This window comes from Diabrotica undecimpunctata, chromosome 1 (genome assembly GCF_040954645.1).
Source record: "Diabrotica undecimpunctata isolate CICGRU chromosome 1, icDiaUnde3, whole genome shotgun sequence".
In the NCBI taxonomy this organism is placed as follows: Eukaryota; Metazoa; Arthropoda; class Insecta; order Coleoptera; family Chrysomelidae; genus Diabrotica; species Diabrotica undecimpunctata.
Genome location: NC_092803.1, coordinates 98,651,454 through 98,673,426, shown reverse-complemented (window position 1 = coordinate 98,673,426; position 21,973 = coordinate 98,651,454). Strand labels below are relative to the sequence as shown.

The 21,973-nt window shown below is 34.1% G+C and overlaps 1 protein-coding gene across 1 annotated transcript; it reads right to left on the bottom strand.

Moving 5' to 3' along the window:
* Positions 1-1,240: 1,240 nt before the first annotated feature.
* LOC140434055 (uncharacterized) lies at positions 1,241-6,407 on the bottom strand. The gene is made up of 2 exons (XM_072522056.1): positions 6,255-6,407; positions 1,241-1,669 (listed from the first exon to the last, which is right to left on the bottom strand). The coding sequence occupies exons 1-2, from the start codon at positions 6,405-6,407 to the stop codon at positions 1,241-1,243; spliced, it is 582 nt and encodes a 193-aa protein (XP_072378157.1).
* Between the last annotated feature and the right edge of the window lie 15,566 nt (positions 6,408-21,973).

Below are 21,973 nucleotides of genomic sequence, written 5' to 3'. Positions count from 1 at the left end.
GCTAACGCGCAGAGAGAGCAAATGAATATTGAGTATATTACTCTCACACTTTGACGTCACGGCGAAGCAACTTGAATATAAAATCACATAATATAATATATTGGTTTATGAGTTTAATTGGCCTAAAATAAGATAAAGAAAGCATTTAAATTATTAAGAATAATTAATATAATGTAATGCTAATTTAAATTGTATTAAGAGCTACATAAACATAATTCCACTAAACACACAATAAAAACAAATAAATAAAAAATTAATGGCTAAACGCGAACTGAAAAGACGGTTTTCGTCTAAAGTAAATGTGATAATTTTTGAGAATATTTAGTTTATAATATGTTGTGAATAAAAAAAAAGAAAACAAATGTGTATCAATATAAATTGATCAACTCAACCAATATAACAGATATTAAAATTTTACACATTTGGTTTAAAAAATAGGGAAGTTACAATGAAAAACGCACAATGCATAATATTTGCCTTTTCAAACGGATGCTCGCCATGAATTTATTACTTACTTATAACTTGTTTCTTCAAATCTTGCAATTTGTAAATGTTGACATTTTTTTTCTAATTTTCTCTTGCAATTTTCAAATACACATAAACAATCATAACAATATATATATATGTATATATATATATATATATATATATATATATATATATATATATATATATATATATATATATATATATATATATATATTACATATTCAAATACGCAAAACCGAAAACGTCTTCCGCACGACAACTACCTCACTTACTAGCACTAGCACCCGCGGTTGTACCTTATCCGGATCGTGTTTGTTGCTGTCAGTCTTAGGCGGTATGATCCTTTTCCTTTCAAATTTGGTGGCAGCAGTGATTTGAGAGGTATGGACACTTTTACTGATGTTATGGGGTTATTCAATTGTGCTACCTCCATATGTGCCTCTGTATTTGAATTTTCTTTTGGGGTTGCTATAATATATTCGCACTCGCGGCCTGGAGTGAATGGTAGTGCGAAACTGTCCGATAACGGGCTCATTATTTCTGGAATTTCCAAAATGTCTTCCATTTGGTGGAACGCAGGGCTGTTTGTTATTTCGCAGTTTCTGCCTGGAGTCAGCGGTGGTCTTCTAATATTGCTGTCTGGCAGAGGGCTGTTTTCCATACTGTTCCTGTAATACAGGCGTGTTGTCTTATAACTTGCGGTAAAAAGGATGATGGGGATGGTTAAGGAAGTGGTTGTGTTTGACTGGGATTATATGTTATCGTCGTGAGCCGGCTTCAAATCTTCAATGTGAACTTTGTTGACTGTTTTACCCGTTGCGTGTTTTAACTGAAAAATAACTTTTGATAATACTTTGTGAATAGTATATGGGCCGGAGAATTTAGGAGCTAATTTGACGTTTAGTTGTTTGGCAGCATTAGAAATATTGTAAACCTTTCTCATGACTTTGTCGCCGAACTTTGGTGTCCATTCTCTGCGGCACAGATTGTAGTAGTGGCTTTGTGATGTGAAAGCTTTGGCCAAATTTATTTTCACTAAGTCGAATGTCTCTCTTAATTTGTTCCACTTGTACGATGGTGGGATTATGTCGGATGGATTAGGCGCGTCTACTAACTTACTGGGTATGTCTAGTTCGTGGCCGAAATTTAAATAAGCTGGAGAGAATCCGGTGGAGTCGTGCTTTGCGGAGTTAATAGCAAAAGTCAGTTCTGGTATGTACGTGTCTAATTTCTTGTGATTGTTGTCGCAGAAGAGCGTGTGTGGTCACCTGTTACAAGCAAGTAGGTTTAAAAGTGATCTCTCGGAGAAATTGTGAATTTGGTATGTACACTTTATATTTAAATTAAAAATCTGGCAGACGCTATACCTATAGATGCAAAGAAGAGTTGGAGACAAAGGCGGTTCAGAAATATAATTCAATTCATATAATTAAGAGAAAAGTTTAAAATTCTTAAATTATTGTTTAAAGTTAAAGTAAAAGTTTTAGTATTATCAACTTTAACATATTAACTTTTTATATTGTAACTTTTTTGTGCCAAACAGTAATTACGGTTCGCTACAACAAAGGTGTCCACACACTAAAATCGACGGCAAAGTGGCGTTGGTGAATAAATATCGTTTTAATTTTCGGCTGTAAGAAAACTCGGAAAACAAGACTTACAACGAAAAGTAACTCGGTAGAAGTAACCCACATATAAACACCGATAAGGGTCGGAGATTCGACGGGTTGACTGGTCGACGACTCTTTTCGCGGTGTAGGACGGAAGGAGATAAACAGCGAAATAACAAGAAAAGTCCAAGGAAAATATTGTAAGAATGGACAGCGACGAATACTCTACAGATGAAGGAAGAAAAAGAAAAGGAGAAAATATAGATTTTTTTGTAAACAGCAAAAAAACACCAAGAACTCCTACAAAACGCCAAACAACTGAATCTGAGAAATTAGACCAGTTATTAATAATGATGAAAGAAATGAACACAACTCAAAAAGATATGAAGCAAGAACAGAAAAAAATAAAAACTGAAATAAGAGAAATTAAAGACCAACAAAACAAAACAAACGAAGCTCTACTAAAACTGACAGTAGAAAACGAACAATTAAAAAAAGAAAATCAGGATATAAGAAAAGAGAATTCAGAAATAAGGAGAGAGTTACAAGAAATAAAAAAAGCAGTCGAAATAATCGAAAAAAAAAAAATAAAAGAAAAAACAACATTGTAATAAATGGTCTAAAAATGGATACAAATGAACCAAGCAGCCTAAAAGAAAGAATAAGAGGACTTTTTAATAAACATCTTCAAATTGATATTACACCTACAACGGTAAAAAAAATAGGCGAGAATACATGCGTAATAAAACTAATGAAGAGGAAAAACACGAGATTATGGCAAAAAAATATAAACTAAAAAACGTCGTAGGAGAGAAAGTATTCATCAATGATGACTTGACTAGAGAAGAGAAAGAAAAGCAGAAACACCTAAGAAATTTTGCAAAAAACGAAAAAAATAAAGGCAAAGACGTCAAAATTGGTTACAACAAGGTATTAGTAAACCAAAAAGAATGGGGATGGAACAAAATAAAAAAGGAACTGGAAAAACATCCATAAAACTAGAAAACTACCCCCACACGAGGAACATTGATAACGACCAAAGCAACGGAAAGGATCTGACAATGACGACCAGGGCGACGAATAGGAATAATGATAAGAAAAAGCACGATGCAAAGGTAAACAAGGATGAAAATAGAAAGAAGATGAAAGATATACCGCAGAAAAAAGGAGAGATAAAAATGGGAACATGGAACGTAAGAAGCATCAATGGAAAAGAGGTAGAACTTGTAGAAGAAATGAGCAGACAAAAAATAGAAATATTAGGAATAACGGAAACGAAAATGAAAGGAAGAGGTTTTAAGAAGATACACAAAGGATATTGGTTATTTTGGGTAGGAGCTGATGCAAAGGAGAGAGAAAAGAAGGCGTAGGGATAATAATTGCACCGAATAGACTACAATACGTTATAGAAGAAACATATGTTAACCAGAGAATATTATCGCTGAAAATGAAACTGATAGACGAGGAAATATGGACAATAATAACAGCCTACGGACTAAATGAAGATGCAAAAAAGGAAGAGAAGGATAAATTTTTCGAGGAGCTCCAAATACAAATTGACAATGGGGAAGAAAATATAATTGTAATGGGAGATCTAAACGGTAGAGTCGGAAATAATAACAATGGAATTGAGGAATGCATGGGAAAAGAAGGAGAAGAAATACTAAACAAAAACGGTGAAAGAATAATAGAAATATGTATGGAGAATAAACTTGTTATAACAAATACAAAATTTAAACATAAAAAAGTACACAAATACACGAGAGTACAATAAAGTAGAAATGAAAAATCAATCATAGATTACTTTTTGGTAAGTAGCAACAAATGGAAAAGAGTACAAGACACGAAAGTCAAAAGAGGCTCAGAGATTGGCAGTGATCATCATCTAGTAATAATGAGAATGAAAACAGCAAAAGAAAATGAAGAAAAGAGGAGAAAGGTAGTAAATGAAAAAGTAAAAAGCTACAAATTAAAAGAAGAACGATATAAGAAGATATTTCAAGAAAAATTAGACAGTACTTTGAAAGGTAGGGCAAAAACTGCAAGTATAGAAGAAAAGTGGGAAAGTCTCAAGACCAGCTTAATCATAGCTGCTGAGGAATCTTGCGGGAAGACAAAAATAGCAAATAATAGCATAAGGAGACCTGAATGGTGGACGGACGAAATACGAAGGAAAGTCAGGAACAAAAAAGAAAAATGGAAGAGATATCTAAGTACAAAGCGCCCTGAAGATTATGAGGCATATAAAGAAAAAAGAGAAGAGGTTAAAATAGCTGTGAAAGCAGAAAAAGAAAGTCATGGGAAAAGTTTGGACTGAAAATGACAAATAATTATAGAGAAAACCAAAAACTCTTCTATGGCGCATTAAAACAGCTCAGACAAAAAAAAGAACACATGATGCCGAATATAAAAGACAAAAATGGAGAGGTAATAACAGAAGAAAACCAAATAATGGAAAGATGGAGATAACATTTCAAAGAGCTAACTCATACAGACGTAGACAACATAGTGGAGATACAAGAAATTAATGATGAACAAAAAGTAGAACCCATAACAACAGATGAACTAGAAAAGGCAATTGAAAGAGTTAAATTAGGCAAAGCACCAGGCAAGGATGATATCACCCCAGAAATGATAAAATTCATGGGAATAGAGGGAGTGGACAGCATGAAAGAACTAATGAATGATATCATAAAGAGAGCAGAAATACCACAGGACTGGATGAAAGACATCATACTACCAATACACAAAAAGGGCGACAAGAGAAACTGTAATAATTACCGAGGTATTACTATATCAAGTATTCCTGGGAAGGTATTCGCAAGAATAATAGAAACAAGAATAAAAACCCAAATAGAACCAACTATGGAAGATACACAATATGGATTCAGGAAGGACAGAAGCACGTAAGACCACATATTCACAATAAGACAAATAAGTGAGAAAGTAATCAATAAAAATAGAGAAATACATATATGCTTTATTGATCTGGAAAAGGCGTTTGACAGAATACAGAGAAAGGACGTATGGAGGACATTAAAGGAAAGAGGAGTTGACAGGATAACAATTGATGTAATAAAGGATATGTACAATAATAATACAAATACGGTGAAAACCAACAACGAGGAATCCGAAGAATTTACTACAAGTCAAGGCGTCAAACAGGGATGCATGTTGAGCCCACTGCTGTTCTCAGTGGTACTGGATGAAGCAATAAAGAAAGCCAAGAGAAGAATGAGAAAACCAACATTAGGATACTGGCAAATGAAACAGACTCAACTATCAGAGCTTCTATTTGCAGACGACATAGTTTTGATAGCAGAAAACAGAGAAGACCTACAGAACAACTTTGAAATCCTAGAAGAAGAACTGTCAAACATAAATATGAAAATAAATACAGAGAAAACAAAAACAATGATAATTTCAAATAAGAGAAAGACACACGCAATACAATTAAACGGAAAACAACTAGAACAAGTGGAACATTTTAAATACCTAGGAGCAATAATTGAATCAAACGGTAAACAAGACATGGAAATAAATGAGAGAATGGGACGAACAGGAAGCTTATTTAACACTATGAAACAACATTTTTGGGGAAAAAAGAAATACCGGAGAAGGTAAAAACGGCAGTCGTTAAATCAGTAGTTAGACCTACAATCATCTATAATAGCGAGTCATGGACATTGACTGGGAGACAAAATCTCGAGTCAATGCTATGGAAATGAGGTTCCTGAGAAAAATAGCAAACAGAAAGAGGACAGACAAAATACGAAACGAAACAATCAGACAAAACCTAAAACTAGAACCAATAAACGAAAAAATAGTAGAGGGGCAACTAAGATGGTTCGGGCACGTGTGTAGAATGTAGAATGAAAGATTAACAAAACGAGTGTTTGAAACGAGAATGCAAGGGAAAAACAAACGAGGAAGACCAAGAGTTAGGTGGGTAGACGAAATCAGAAAAGAAGTTGAAATCAGAAGAGAAGAAAGGATTGACATGGGAAAGTGCACGAAATCTAACACAAGACCGGATAGCATGGAGACAACAGTGCAAATCTTAACCCCACCAGCCTTACACCTAACGGTAGAAAGGCTTAGGACTAAGTAAGTAAGTAAGTTGTCGTAGAATTGGGCTATCATTGTCTTGATTACTCTGTTTGTTCTTTCGACTGGGTTGTTCTGTGGTGAATATGGCGGTATCTCGTGTTTTGCGATGTTAAATTCTTTTAGTAAACTTCTGAATTCTCTGTTTTCGTACGAAGTTGCATTATCTGAGATGAGTTTGGTCGGACATCCGAATTTCATTATTATTTTATCTTTTAGAGCTTGACACACAACACTGGCTGTGGCTCGTCTTACTGGGACAATCTCTACAGATTTCGAAAAAGTGTCTTGAAAAACGACTGAAAAACTGGGATTGAGGTTGAATACATTTTTCCGGGAGTTTGTTGTTGTGAGGGTTTGTATATTTGACAGCTGTGACAATTTCTGACGAACTTTGCTGTATCTCTAAACATGTTAGGCCGGTAGTATTTTCGTGCCAGTCTTGCAATTGTTTTGGCTATGCCTAAGTGTCAGGAGGTTGTCGTATCGTGGTTTTCGGATATTAGCTGTTTTTGTTTATTTGATGGAATACAGAGCTTCCCCGGATTAGATAACTCTGTTTCTTTGTAGTCATATTTATCCCAGAAATGTCGGTATAGTTGACTGTCTTTTATCATATAATCTGAGAATATTTGTGGGTTGTTTTTCACCTCCTCTATTTTCTTTTTGTACCAATCATTTTGTAGTTCTCCAAGTGTAACAGTACTAATTGCGTCTACTGGTTCTCGGGAGAGTGCGTCAGCTAAATGATTCTGCGTTCCTTTGCGGTAGATGACGTCGAAATCGAACTGTTGTAAAGCCATGGCCCATCTGGCCAATCTTCCTGACGGATTTTCTATTGATTGTAGGTATTTTAAACTCTGGTGATCAGTTACGACTGACAACTGATAGCCTTCCAAGTATGGACGCATTTTCTCTATTCCATATACGATGGCTAGTACTTCTTTTTCTGTTACACTTTAGTTTTTCTCCGCATTTGATAAAGATCTGCTGTCGTAAGCTATGACTCGATCGTGTCCTTGTTCGTCTTTTTGTATCAGAGCTACTCCGAGACCGTAGTCTGATGCATCTGTTTGGAGAAAGAATCTCTTGGTAAAATCTGGACAAATCAGTACGGGAAAGCAGTACGAAAGCAATCGATTGTTCTGCGCCCCAATTCCACTTATGTTTCTATGTTAATAATTGTCTTAGTGGTGCTATGATCGTAGAATAATCATAAATAAAACGCTTGTACCAAGATGTGGTTCCCAGGAATTTCCTTAATTGTTTGATAGATTTTGGGGCTGGGTATTGGATAATGGCTTTAACCTTGTTTGCGTCGGTTTTAATTCCTTTTCTATTGACTACGTGGCCGAGGTATACAATTTCGTCTTTGCAGAACTCGCATTTTTCTAAATTAATTCTTAGCTTTGCGTTTTGTAACCTTTTGAAGACTTGTTTTAAATTTTGCAAGTATTCTTCGAATGTTTCTCCTAGAACTATGATGTCGTCTAGGTAAGCGAACGCGTAGGGTTCCATTTCTGGTCCCATAACTGAATCTAATAGGCGTTGGAATGTGGCTGAAGCTGCGTGTAGTCCGAAAGGAAGGACTCTGAATTAAAATAAACCTTTCCCCGGAGCTATGAATGCTGTTAAATGCTTGCTTTCTTCTGCTAGTGGTATTTGCCAATACCCGTTTTTCAGATCAAGTGTTGAAATGTATTTTGCGGCCTTTAATTTATCTAGTATGTGATTGATATATGGAAGTGGATATGCGTCTTTCTCACAGATTTCATTGATACGTCTGAAATCTATGCAAAATCGATAACTGTCGTTTTTCTTCTTTACTAATACAATAGGTAAGCTATAGGGGCTGTTCGATTCTTCTATTATTTCTTCTTTCAACATGGTATCAATTTCGTCGTTTATGATCTTTTGCATGGCTGGGTTTCTTGGTCTGTATCTTTGTTTTATTGGCGTGTTGTGTGTCTTTTTATTTTGTCAAATTTGGCCACTTCGTTTTGTAAGAAAAACTCCAATTTGTTTTGCTGTGCTTTTGTTAAAGTGGGCTTAATATTGAATTGAGTTTTCGTGATGCCATCGTTGTGAATATTTTCTGTGCAGTTATTGGTTACTTGTTCCAGTGTTGCGGAGTCCAACTCATTGGCTTGTATTGGAAATTCGGCGTTGTTAACTGTACTGTTGTTGATATCGTCGAGAAAGTTTGTTGAAAAATCGATACAGAGTCTGCATTTTTGCATGTCATCGATGCCCAGTATCGCTTCTGAGGAAAGATGTGGCATGTAGTAAAACTTAATTTGTCGCCACGCATTGTTGATTAGGCATATGGTATGATAGCTGTGTCTTATTTCTTGCGTGCTACCGTCTGCAAGCCTAATATCCGTTCTTTCCTCTTCTTCTTCGGTTAAGTTATCTTCTAATAGTATTTTCCGAACTGCTTCTCCGATAAATGATTTCTGTGATCCGGTATCTAACAGCGCTTGGAACGTTTCTCCGATTGGAAAGGATATTGAGCAATGTGGTCTGTTGTCAGTATTGGTTTTTTGGGTAGGGCTGGATGTGACAGAGGACCTTAATTCTGATTTGGGTTCGAGATGCCTCTGAGTGTCTCGACCCTTTTGTCGTTTCCCGTGTTGGAGCACCTACAATCTCTGTGTGATATATTTAACGTTCCGCATCTACTGCAGAAGAGTATCGGCGTTAAACGGCATTTATTACGGTTATGGCCTCTCTTTCCACAATTCCAACAACACGTCCGCATATCGAAATTTATGATTTTGTTTGGCGTGTTATGGTATGTTGTATTAAATCGGGAGTTGTTCTTTTGTGACGTGTTATCTACCTCTATTTTCTGGATGCCGTTTTGGATTATTTCGTATTCTTCAGTCTGGCGTATTAAGTCTTTAACGGACGTAATATCGTTTTCTTTGATATATAATTTGTAGTGCGGGAGCATGTTTTTGTAAATTCTTTTTAGTTCTTGTGTTTTGTTCATTTTGCCGTATCTTCTGATTAGAGTTTGAAGGTCTAATAGAAAATCTTTAAAACGTTCATTTAATTTCTGCGTTCTTGTTCTGACTTGATCTTCTAATTCATCTTGCCAATTTGCTGATTGAAATGCAAGGATGAAGTCTACCGTGAAATCGTTCCAACTTGCCCAGAACTTGATGTTGTTTCGGAACCATAATATTGCTTTTCCCCTAAATACTTCTGGTAGTGCCTTTAATAAAGCATCGTCTTGAATTTGGTAACAGATTTTGAGTTCGTATAGTCGTTCTAAAAATTCTGTGGGATCTTTGGATCCGTCAAAATATAATCCCCATTTTCTAACTGTGTCCGTTATTTTGCTATGATTTTTATTTTCAGGTTGTGTATCATCCATTTCTGGAACTTCCGGTCCGCCCCTCGTATTTGTGTCGGTATTTTTCGAGCGTAAGTGAATGACTGTTCTTGACCGCAGTTCGTCCAATTTCCCTATTGTGTGTAAATTAAATTTAGCCATAACATTTTGTAATTCCTCTTTCTTTAATTTATATACCCATCCTACCGTCTCGTCCGTTATTTCTAACCCTACCGTATCTTCCAAGTCCGACATAATTTATATATTTGTTCAAGTCGTATAAATGCCTTAATTATTTATTATTTATTTAAAAAATTTACTGCTCGGGCGCCATTTGTGATGTCGGATAGTATAATTCAGCCAGAGAAAAACAGGATTCGATCGTATAGGCATTTATTTCGTATTTACATATACAAATGAAAAAGTAGTTATTGTTAAGTGCCTACTGAATACAATGTTTGAATACAAAAACGTACTGTTTATTTATTTCGATAGATGGGTGTGACGATATTCGATATGGTAAACTAAGATACGGCGATCGAGGAATTGAGGTCGTATTCGTACCTCAACTCAGTACGAGTACTTGAACAGGGATAAGGATGTCTATCTAGTTCAACGCACCAGATAGAAAGAATACGCCAATATCGTTCAACGCACCAGATTGACGCAGTCAGAGGAAGGATTGTCAATCTTGCTCAACGCGCCAGATCAACTGGGTTCGGAAGGATTTGGGACACGTTCAACGCACCTGTCCCCAAGGTCAGATATTCTCAACTCAACGCGTCGAGAATGGTTAGCTGTCTTTCAGTTTCGACTTTTATACTATCCGAGACGGAACAAAAACATGTTTTGTTTAACACATAGGCGTACTCTAGACGATAAAATATATTATCGTCACACCGGTTTAAAAAAAACCACTTTAAATGTATTTCCCTGCCCTAATTTATCAAAATTATATAAGTTTTATTTACCCAGACCTGATTTAAGAAAAAAAAAACAAAAAACCCACTATTTATATTGATTGAAACTCTATATACTATCTATATAAAGAAAATATGTATCTACTTAATTATATACATATGAGAAGTGTACAGTCTTAAATAGAAGGTAACAAACAATATATAACAGTTGAACAACTTGTCTTTCACAGCACTAAAGTCCATAGGAAATTCCTCTTGGCACGTCTACACTAGTTTGTTGCTGTGATGACAAATCCAATGGGGGTAAGAGGGTGGTCAAATCAGGCACAGGTCTATTGGTATATATATATATATATATATATATATATATATATATATATATATATATATATATATATATATATATTGGTATAATATATATATTAGTGACTAACTAAACAGAGGAATATTCCCAAGTGAATATTCTCAAGGAAATATTCTCAAGTAACTATTTTCAAGTGACTATTCTCAAGTGACTATTCTCAAGTGACGAAATCTAAAAGTTAAGTCTCAGATTTAGTTATTATATAATTTAATAAATGTAGCAGCATAGATTGACTCACGATACACTTATACCGGTATGCTAGATCAAAATCCTAAACGCGTCGGCTTGGCGCAGTGACGTCACGGCGAAGCAAGAATAACGCGCGAAACACATTAGATAGCTATTCGTAGCTTTTGTTAACGTTTAGATATATTAATTTGCCGGTGATTTATTTGAAATTAACGTTTATGTATAAAACTAAATAATTATAGTTATGCCTGGGTGTGCCGTTTTTGGATGTGGCAATTATAATCGAAAAACAAAAGTGAGAGATATACGACAAGATAAAATGAATTTAAAAAATGGGAAATGTCTCTTTATATTAATAGTGTGTAAAAATTTGCATAAAGAGGAAAAGTTTGTACCAAAATAATTTCTCAATAACGCTTAAACATGTAAGGAGATAATTATGTTGTATTTGCCTAAACTTTTGCCTAAATTTTATGCCGCCAAGTATTAGGAACCTTAAACCTGATGCTGTTCCTACAATAAATCTTCTTGAATGCGGAAAAAAAATTAACCAATATGCTTTGAAATATATATATCTGGATACGTTGCCTATAAATTCCAACTTAGGATGTAAAGCGGATAACATAGCATTACTGGCATGCCGGATTGGATACAATTTATTTCAAGAGGTGGTTTATTAAATCCTAATGAGGACTTACTTTTTGTTGCACAAATATTGGATCATGAATTTCATCCAAGGCATGGGTCTTCATTATGACACCAATTTATTTAAAACTTTAACTGCTAGGACCATGGCAAAATTAGAAGAAAATAATAATGACATACCGTATGAAGTAGTCTATTGTTTAAGCAAAACACGTACATATATTAGATTAAGACATCTTAATAAAAAAATTAGCTTTGAAAATTGCAAGAGAAAATTAGAAAAAAAATGTCAACATTTACAAATTGCAAGATTTGAAGAAATAAGTTATAAGTAAGTAATAAATTCATGGCGAGCATGCGTTTGAAAAGGCAAATATTATGCATTGTGCGTTCTTCATTGTAACTTCCCTATTTTTTAAACCAAATGTGTAAAATTTTAATATCTGTTATATTGGTTGAGTTGATCAATTTATATTGATACACATTTGTTTTCTTTTTTTTTATTCACAACATATTATAAACTAAATATTCTCAAAAATTATCACATTTACTTTAGACGAAAACCGTCTTTTCAGTTCGCGTTTAGCTATTAATTTTTTATTTATTTATTTTTATTATGTGTTTAGTGGAATTATGTTTATGTAGCTCTTAATACAATTTAAATTAGCATTACATTATATTAATTATTCTTAATAATTTAAATGCTTTCTTTATCTTATTTTAGGCCAATTAAACTCATAAACCAATATATTATATTATGTGATTTTATATTCAAGTTGCTTCGCCGTGACGTCAAAGTGTGAGAGTAATAGACTCAATATTCATTTGCTCTCTCTGCGCGTTAGCATACCGGTGTAAGTGTATCGTGGATTGACTGTACCAAAACAAAAACATCAAACATCAGGTTAGGTATTGGTCATGTCAAAATTTCTGAAGCTACTTTCAATGTAGACATGACAGGATTGCGCCATGAAATGAACATGCGCAGAATACAGGAGGCTGTTCAATATCTGTGGAACGTTTTTTTATTCCATCAAAAAAAAGTTAAAGAAAAAAGAAGACAAAAACCTCATGATAAGACATGGAATAAATCGGAATTTAAGTTCGACTATAGAAAAAAAATGGCCTTATGTTCTTTGCAAGTCAATCGAGGAAATTTTAAATTTAAATTATTTCGGAACCCAAAAATTAATCCCTAAAGAAATACTTAACTGCAATGATAAATTTGATTGTATGATAAAGATATGATACGTGTTAAATGGTTTACTTACGTGGAGCAGCAGCACGCCGAAAAAGATCTTCCTTTTTTATGTGGAACTCTTGTTAAATTGAATATTGATTTCTTTTAAAAAAAAATTACTCGATTATTATTATTCTCTGGGTTATATATTCTTTATTCTTGTCCTAGATTGTGTTTTTTTCCCTCCAACTCCGTCACTTTAAATGTGAGAAAAACTCACCGGCGTGTCTGCTATTCGAGTTCTGACCAAACTGCTCCCTCGATCGTCAAAAGTGGATTTCTCTTTTCCAAAGCGGTCCTCGCGCTTGTGCAGAAAAATTTGGTTTTAAAATCGATCGCAAGCGTGTCACAAAAAATTTATTTAGGGGTTTTATAAATACAATTTTTAAACTGAATTAATATGATTAGTAGCGTAAACGCTACAAAACCACTCTCTTAAATTTCTCATCCAGGACATTCTTCTACGGCCTGGATTTCTGCGTCCTTGGATTTTTCCTTGCATTATATTTTGTAGGAATGTGTACTGTTGTCCTCTCATTAGGCAAAAGGCAAAAAGAGTAATGATTTAAAAATGAGAGGGGTACCTTGTGGACAATATGTGCTTAATTAGGAACGAATGGAGATGAAGATTCAGAAGACGACAAAGAACGTTTTAAATTGATAAATGTATACAATTTTTAACAATGTATATTAATGGTCATTATCAGAGCCAACGTGTTAAATTTATGTAAAATAACACTTTTTAAGGTAGATATGTTACTGCACGGTGGACTCAAATACACCCAAAGCCAAAAACTATCGATAATTATATGAAAGATGAAACCGTATGACACATGATCGTGCAACGTCGCTGTGTATAAATTTTTTTTAAAAGAATATTGACACCTACACACTATCACATAATTGTGAACGGTATATTGTACCTAAATACTAAGGAGTTTGTTATTTTATTCTAAGAATAAGTCTAATAATTTACGGGAGATTTAATGTATTTAAAATTTTACAGGATCCGGTATCGTAATAAGAAGTTAAATTTCACTACAACTCCATTGAAACGGATTAAATTTTATTTATTTTTACTTTAGATATTCTGTTTGTGAATATAATAAGTAAACATACAGTACACATACACCATGTACAGTAAACATGTACAGTAAACATTCATCTTATTGTTCCGTATTCTAATGAAGGTTGGCGATTACTTTTTTAAACGTTTCCCATAAATTATTATAGTTTAAATTTAACTACTTTATGAAACAAACATTGCACGTCATAAACTGCAGTAATTGAAAAATTACAAAGATCTCCTGTTTACAGAGTTTTCTTTAATTTTATGTGGTTTATTATAATCCTACCGAAGGGCTTCTATTTTCTTAAACTGTTACACGATTACTCTACTCGATGTTATTACATTTAGAGACTAAATTTTTAAGTGTCCATACATTTTAACAAAAAATAATAATATATAAAATGGAAACTAGCTATTTCCAAGTTTATTATAAATACTTTTTTAAATTTGAAAATAATTAAAGCAATTAATAAGTTCCAAAATGTACCTGCTATAAAATTTGAAAATCTACTACTAATACAATTATCGGCAACATCACAGGAGTTTAGAAGTGTATGCGTAAAGTTATATACGGGTCCCAAAAATGTTTAATCCTATTACGGAGTAAACTTAATCCGACGTGTTGGTCGGAGTCTACATAAAGCGCTACTCAGATAATAATATACACGGCGTATATTCTCCTGGAGTTAGTATAATACCGTTTTAGTACTGAGCCCACATTAACCGCTAGATCTATATATATATATATATATATATATATATATATATATATATATATATATATATATATATATATATATATATATATATATATATATATATATATATATATACATATATATATGTTCGGATAAGTTTCCGCGGTCAGATAAATGAAAATTACTGAGTTCTCGGGAAGAACCGCGTTGAGAATTTAAAACTCGACGTTTCGGCACCCATTTTGGAGCCATTATCAAGAGGGATACGGTTCGGTTCGAGTTCGGGGTCTCAATCTGCCTACTCCCCTCACTCGAGACGTACCAGTATCGTGTTCTATATTGCAAGAACTGTCTCTCGGCACTGAGGTCTCAATCTGCCTACTCCCCAGTGTCGAGTGACAACCGGTCTTACCCTGTGTGGCTGCTTTTATACTCGCTGTATGCGCGGGAACGGTATGCGCTGACGTGGTCTGAACTGACGTGGCCTGAGCGGTGTGGGCGGGAGGTCGCTGAAGAAGGGGTCGCCATGTTGCCGGCAATCGTTTCACGTCCTCGCGCGTGTTCAAGCTGTGAGGCCGTTTTTCGATTTCGATAGCTTCACGAATGATTCTCGCTTTTAATGAGCGGATGGGAGCGATGATTTTTGCTTTTTCGAAATCTATTTTGTGGCCTGTCTGAATATGATGTTGGGCTAGGGCTGAAGTGGTATCGGAATGTTTGACTGATAGAGAATGTTCGTAAATACGGTTATGGATTCGTCGGTTTGTCTGTCCTACGTATCTACGTGGGCAAACGTGGACGCGAAACGATTGCCGGCAACATGGCGACCCCTTCTTCAGCGACCTCCCGCCCACACCGCTCAGGCCACGTCAGTTCAGACCACGTCAGCGCATACCGTTCCCGCGCATACAGCGAGTATAAAAGCAGCCACACAGGGTAAGACCGGGACTCGACACTGGGGAGTAGGCAGATTGAGACCTCAGTGCCGAGAAACAGTTCTTGCAATATAGAACACGATACTGGTACGTCTCGAGTGAGGGGAGTAGGCAGATTGAGACCACGAACTCGAACCGAACCGTATCCCTCTTGATAATGGCTCCAAAATGGGTGCCGAAACGTCGAGTTTTAAATTCTCAACGCGGTTCTTCCCGAGAACTCAGTAATTTTCATATATATATATATATATATATATATATATATATATATATATATATATATATATATATATATATTATATATAATAAAACGGTATTACACTAACTCCAGGCGAATATACACCGTGTATATTATTATCTGGATAGCTCTTTATGTAGACTCCGACCAACACGTCGGATTAAGGGGACTCCGTAATAGGTTAAAACACTTTTGGGATCCGTATATATTTTTTCGCGTAAACAACTAAACTCCTCCGATGTTGCCAATAATTTGATTAGTCGTAGATTTTCATATTTTACAGCACGTACGTTTTGGAACTTGAAATTTATTTAAATATCAATCAATTTAGTCATCGAGAAATTTCACAAATAAGTACTTGGTTAATGAGTTAAATATTTTACGGTGGTAATTTATATTACTTGCTTTAATTATAGATAAACTTAAATTAGTGTCTATTATAAACTTTGAAAAGGCAAGTGTTCATTTTTATTTACTAGTATTTTTTTTAAATGCATTGGCACTGAAACATTTATTATATAAATGTACGTTCCGATGTTTCGATTGCTACAGTTTATGACGTACAATATTTGTTTCATCAAGTAGTAAAATTTAAATTATAATAATTTATAAATCAATCTTAAAATTATAATTTTTTACTGTCTCATTTCAATATTTCGATTTTTTAATGTAGGGAATTCAATATCCTACTATACTTTAGATACACATAAACACATGGATGCACTTATGGCAGATACTAGCAATCAGTAGTGAGTTATTACTCAGATATAATATTTCGGTGTCTTATGGTAAATTGATTTTAGCCAACATATCTATTACAATTACATATAATATGTTCGGCCTTATCGTTTTAAATACTTTGTCGCTTGTGCAAGCTTTTATTATTTTCAATTTTAAATAATTGTGTTTTTGCATCTTTCGTGGTCAGGCATATAATTTTTAATTTAAAAGTAAATGTATGTATAATATTCTATTTTCTGTCACTTGGTTTAAATATAGTTCACTTATATTCTTCTTGCTTATTTATTTTTATTCGTAATACTTATAAAGTATGCAATAACGTACCCGTTGTTGCAAAAATCAACTACGGGTACGAAAGATATCAGGTATCAGGGGTAGTATTTGTCGATCTAAATGCTGCTTACGACATATTAAATTAGAGAACATTTCTCCAAAAACTGTATGACGTCCCCTTAGATAAAAACATCACATCACAAATTTTCATTTTGTTGATTTTAAGTAAAACATTTTCGTGTTCTCTTCACTTTGTTAAAGATGTCGCAGACGGGAGAGAGTTTCTTATGAGATCAATATCATTAGCATATGCTAGGAGTGCTTGGTACCTTGGGCCATTAATCGATTGCATTTGAAATAGGTGATTTCTATTTTAGTCAGCTGTTCTTTAATTTTTTGAATATTTGAATTGAGAATCTGTATTTTATTCGACTGTTTTATAACACAAAGTTTCTTGTGTTATAAATTATAGTGCTGTTTATATAGTGCTGTTTAATAATAATAAAGTTCAAGCAACAATTCATATATGCAATAACTTGGTACTGATATCTCTGCTCCCCTATACCAGGTAGCAGTCCCGAAAACATTAAAACTGCTACACTCATGCTTTCTATTATCCAACGATAACCCAGTCCAGGACTATACGCTTTATTATGGTACTGGTATTGCTGCTGTCCCTCATAAGTGAATATAATATGCAATGATGGTTTTGGCAATTAAATAGGATTTTGTATGTTATTATAGAATATTATTTCTCCGAGAAAGTGAAAAATATCTATTTGCTATCCGGATTTAATCTATAGATTAAATATTGGAATGTTATAGAATAATGCTATTAGCAGCAAAAAAAACGGTCTAATAATTAGTAACAAGAAAACTAAATAAATTTTCTTTAACATACAAAAGAGAGGATGTAGAGTAGGGCATAACGTAATAATAAACACCCATATAATTTTGCGATATTGCAGCGTTTTAGTTATCGTAGATAACGTTGTCACATAAGAAATAAAATGGAATATTCAGGTAGCTAACTGATGTATCTATAACCCTCATCACACTTTTAAATCCGGAAGTCTAATACGAATCCCTAAAATCAGGATATATAAAACAGTGATTAAACCAGTGCTATTGACTGAATATGTGACGAGAAGGCTGACAAAATAATGTAAGTAAAACTTAGGTATTAATTAGATCAGGATTACTAGAAAAGCCATCAGAAGTATTTTCCGACTTACAAAGGTCCGAATACTAACCAATACCAAATCAGAACTAATACCAAGGTCAAACAGATCTATAAAGATAGCAACGTCATACAAGAAACTAAAATCAACGCCAAAGTTGCGCTGACTATATAAAGACTCTCTAATAACTGCATTGCCAAGTTAAACTGGGAGAATGCACCGAGAGAAAAAATGCCTTTAGGACGTCCACGAATGAAGGGGGGAATTAACATATGGTCAGATTTAGGAATATTGAGACCACCGACCGACCCATCATATTTATCAATACATGCCTGTACAACCACCTGCTTTCCAACCTACAATCAATACTTATCTGTTGGGAACTATGAGCTTTTAATGGGAATAAGAAGACAAAAAGCAGAAAAGCCAATAGAACCTCGTTGAATTCTGACTATACTATGACGATGACCTTTATATAACATATAGAGAGGGAGAATAATGTCTATGTACAATCTACAACTCACTGGTTTTCTCCTTTCTAATTACGTACCTATATATATATATATATATATATATATATATATATATATATATATATATATATATATATATATATATATATATATATATATATATATACCATATACCATAAAAAATAAAAGCAAGAGAACTATAATTATGAAACTATATCCAAAAAGTACAATCAATAAACAAATTATATATACAAAAAGATTATATAAATTCCTAATATTTACACATTAAATTATGCCCGGTAGAAGAATGCTTAAAGTATGCCTTCTAAAAATACAAAAAGTAGTTATTCATACCTCACTTAAAAAAGGTGAACGAACCAGCATAAAGACAGCTGTTTTTATGCACATGTCATATTTTGAGATAAAATCTTCAATTCAGAGATTGGACATTTTTAATAAATGTATAATCTGATATGACAACCTGTTTATGCTTTACAGGCTTAGAAAACACTAAGCACACAAATATTTATTCTTTTATAAAATAAGAATACTCAAAATAAATAAATATTATCTACCAAGTATTCCACTCCAGTTCAATATTAATGCATCAGATATTATAAAAATTTTGTCATAGTTGTTAATTAATAGGAGATAAAACCAAATGTAGAGCATATACCCTTAATATATATTAAGTAGAATAAGATATTCAGATAGTATCGAGCGAGAACATTATTGATGAGGTAAAGAGAGACTCATCGCTGAGAAAGTGAGAAAGCAATTGCCAAAAGCAAAGGGTACTTTGTACTAAAGTATCCATACTCTAAAGCATAAGCATGTCTTTTCCTACTTTTTTAGTAAGTGAGTGATTCAACAGTTACTTGATGGAAATTAATTTTATCTGACAATAAAACAGGTATGCGTTTACATGTTATAGTCTGTAAATGAATAAGTTGAGGAGGGGAAAAATGTTTGTCTGTAAGTTGGTTATTCAGAATTATGTCTGTAGTTTTTAATTTGATAATTTTCATTGATTCTAATTTCCATAGAATCTAAAGATACCTTAAGGCCTTTATTTTAAATATACTTTTTTAGTAATGAAAATACGTAAATAGAACCTGGAATATACATGTAACCTTTGGTCTCTGGGATAAACCCATCTCCTGAACAATGGCGCTGATGTATTTAGTTAAAATTGTGTACACTTATTTTAACCGTTTATGTCCTTATTATCCATATATAAGTTGTGACTCATATTACAAACTCATTTACCTTTCACAAAGAGACTCTATATTAACTATAGTTAATTTAAGTACTAATAAGACCACCGCAATCGGGCATATCCTGGGTAATGAATATTTAATTAATCAGCTAATCACTCGTTCAATATGATTTTTGTCAAATCGGTCCTTTTTAGGACCAACTATTCTAATTATGTCTATATATTAAGGGCACATCTAGAGATAAAGACACTTTACTTTACTTAACAATATCAGACATATGCGTTTAGCACAAATGTGACGTATTTCTAGTGCAGAAAACACATAGAGTGCCAAACTTAAGGTATTTGGTATTAAGCTGATAGCTGAAAATCACATAATAAATGTGAAAGTGTTATCTCTGCCAACAAAGAAGCAAAGAGAAACTTAAAATGAGAGAGGACAAAACCAGTCAGCTGAAGGAACCTTTCAACGATGTTGAGCATGGATCCACTAACTATGTATATATTGAACAATATTACGGCACTGACTGAAGATCTGAGCACAAAGCTATTTATAAAATTTGGACCAAAAATACAACAATTACTGATATCCAAAGTCTACAGCAAAGCAAAGCAAAGACAAAGTTGTTGCCTTGCTTAAACCTGGCAAAAACTCCAACGACCACAAAAGCTATCGGTCAATATATTTATTTTGTCAACTACAGAAAATACTTCTCAAGAAGTAAAACAGAAGAAAAACTCTAATTAAAAAACAAAAGTGGCTATAGACAGGGAAGATCATGTACGTCACAAGACTAAATCTTGCCCATCACAGCAAAGATGGATACGAAAGATATCAGGTTTGAAGAGTGGTATTTGTCAATCTAAATGCAGCTTCTTCTTCTTTATGTGCCGTGCTTGTATTCAAGCGTTGGCTATCGTCATATTAACAAGCTAATGAAATGATTCTCGGTCGGCAGCTAGATGAAACAGTTCCTCGACCGTTTGACCTGTCCATTGTCTAATGTTACGCAGCCAGGACAGGTGTTTTCTTCCGACCCAACGTTTTCCTTCGATTTTGTCCTGAATGATTAACCGGAGTAAGCGATATTTAGGTCCTCTCATTATATGACCGAAGTATTGGACCTTTCTCATTTTGATGATGTTGATCAATTCTCGCTCTTTGTGCACGGTCTCTAGCACGCGTTCGTTAGATATGTGTGCTGTCCACGAGATTCTGAGCATGCGACGGTAGCACCATAACTCAAACGCTTCTAATTTGTTAAGATTTTTTATTTTTGTTGTCCATGTTTCACATCCATAGAACAAAGTGGACCAGACGTAGCACCTCAATACTCTTAGACGTGTGGTCAACGACAGACTTCTACTGCATAATACAGAACGCCAGTTAATAAAGTTTTTCCGTGCGAGTTCTATTCTGGTCGAAATTTCCTCGTCACTTTCAACCCCGCAGTCAATCCAGCTACCCAGATATCTAAAGTGTTCCACCCTTTCCAGGATTTTGTTATCTAATCTTAGCAGTACAAATCTTATCTAAATGCAGCTTACGACACCTTAAATAAGAAGGTATTTTTTCAAAATTTATGCGATATCCCCTTAGGTAATAAACTCACTTGTATTACCCGCGTATGCCCACACAACAGAAGATTTTTGGTATCACTTAATGGTAAGAAGAGCAGATAGAGAACGCAGAAGAACGGTCTTCTTTGTGGTAGCGTAATGGCAGCTACACTACATAACATCTACACAAACCATCAACCCATATCAGTAAATACTAGGACTTTTATTATGTAGACGATACATCTATTGTTGCACAACCAAAAACTTTTGTTGCTGAATTGGAGAAAAATCTAAATCATGCCTTAAACACAATAAAAATAGACTATAAATAAATTTTAAGCCAAACCCCGGAGAAACTCAGGTATGCTCCTTTAATGCCCCCAACAGAGACGTTTTCACAAATCTGAACATCCAGTAGTGTCATGAAATTCTTAAACTCCTAACTTGCTATAAATACCTTGAAGGTAATTTGAGTCACACTTAGTCATTCACAGAACATTGTCTAAAACCTAAAGGCAAACTGAGGACCAGAAATAATATTCTCCGCAAACTGGTCAGCTAAAGTTGAGAAGCACATCCTTCCACTCTTAAAACGTAAACGCTTGTACCCTATGCTTCTGTTAACACGTAAATTTAACTATAAATTAGTCAGCCAAATTCAGCGGATATTAAGACTCACATC

Bases quoted from the DNA above. Each gene is read 5' to 3' on its own strand.
- LOC140434055 (XM_072522056.1), bottom strand. From the start codon at position 6,407: ATGAAATTCGGATGTCCGACCAAACTCATCTCAGATAATGCAACTTCG. The intron at 1,670-6,254 runs GTAATCAAGACA...AACTCCGCAAAG, and splicing joins CAGTCGAAAGAACAAACAGA to CACGACTCCACCGGATTCTC.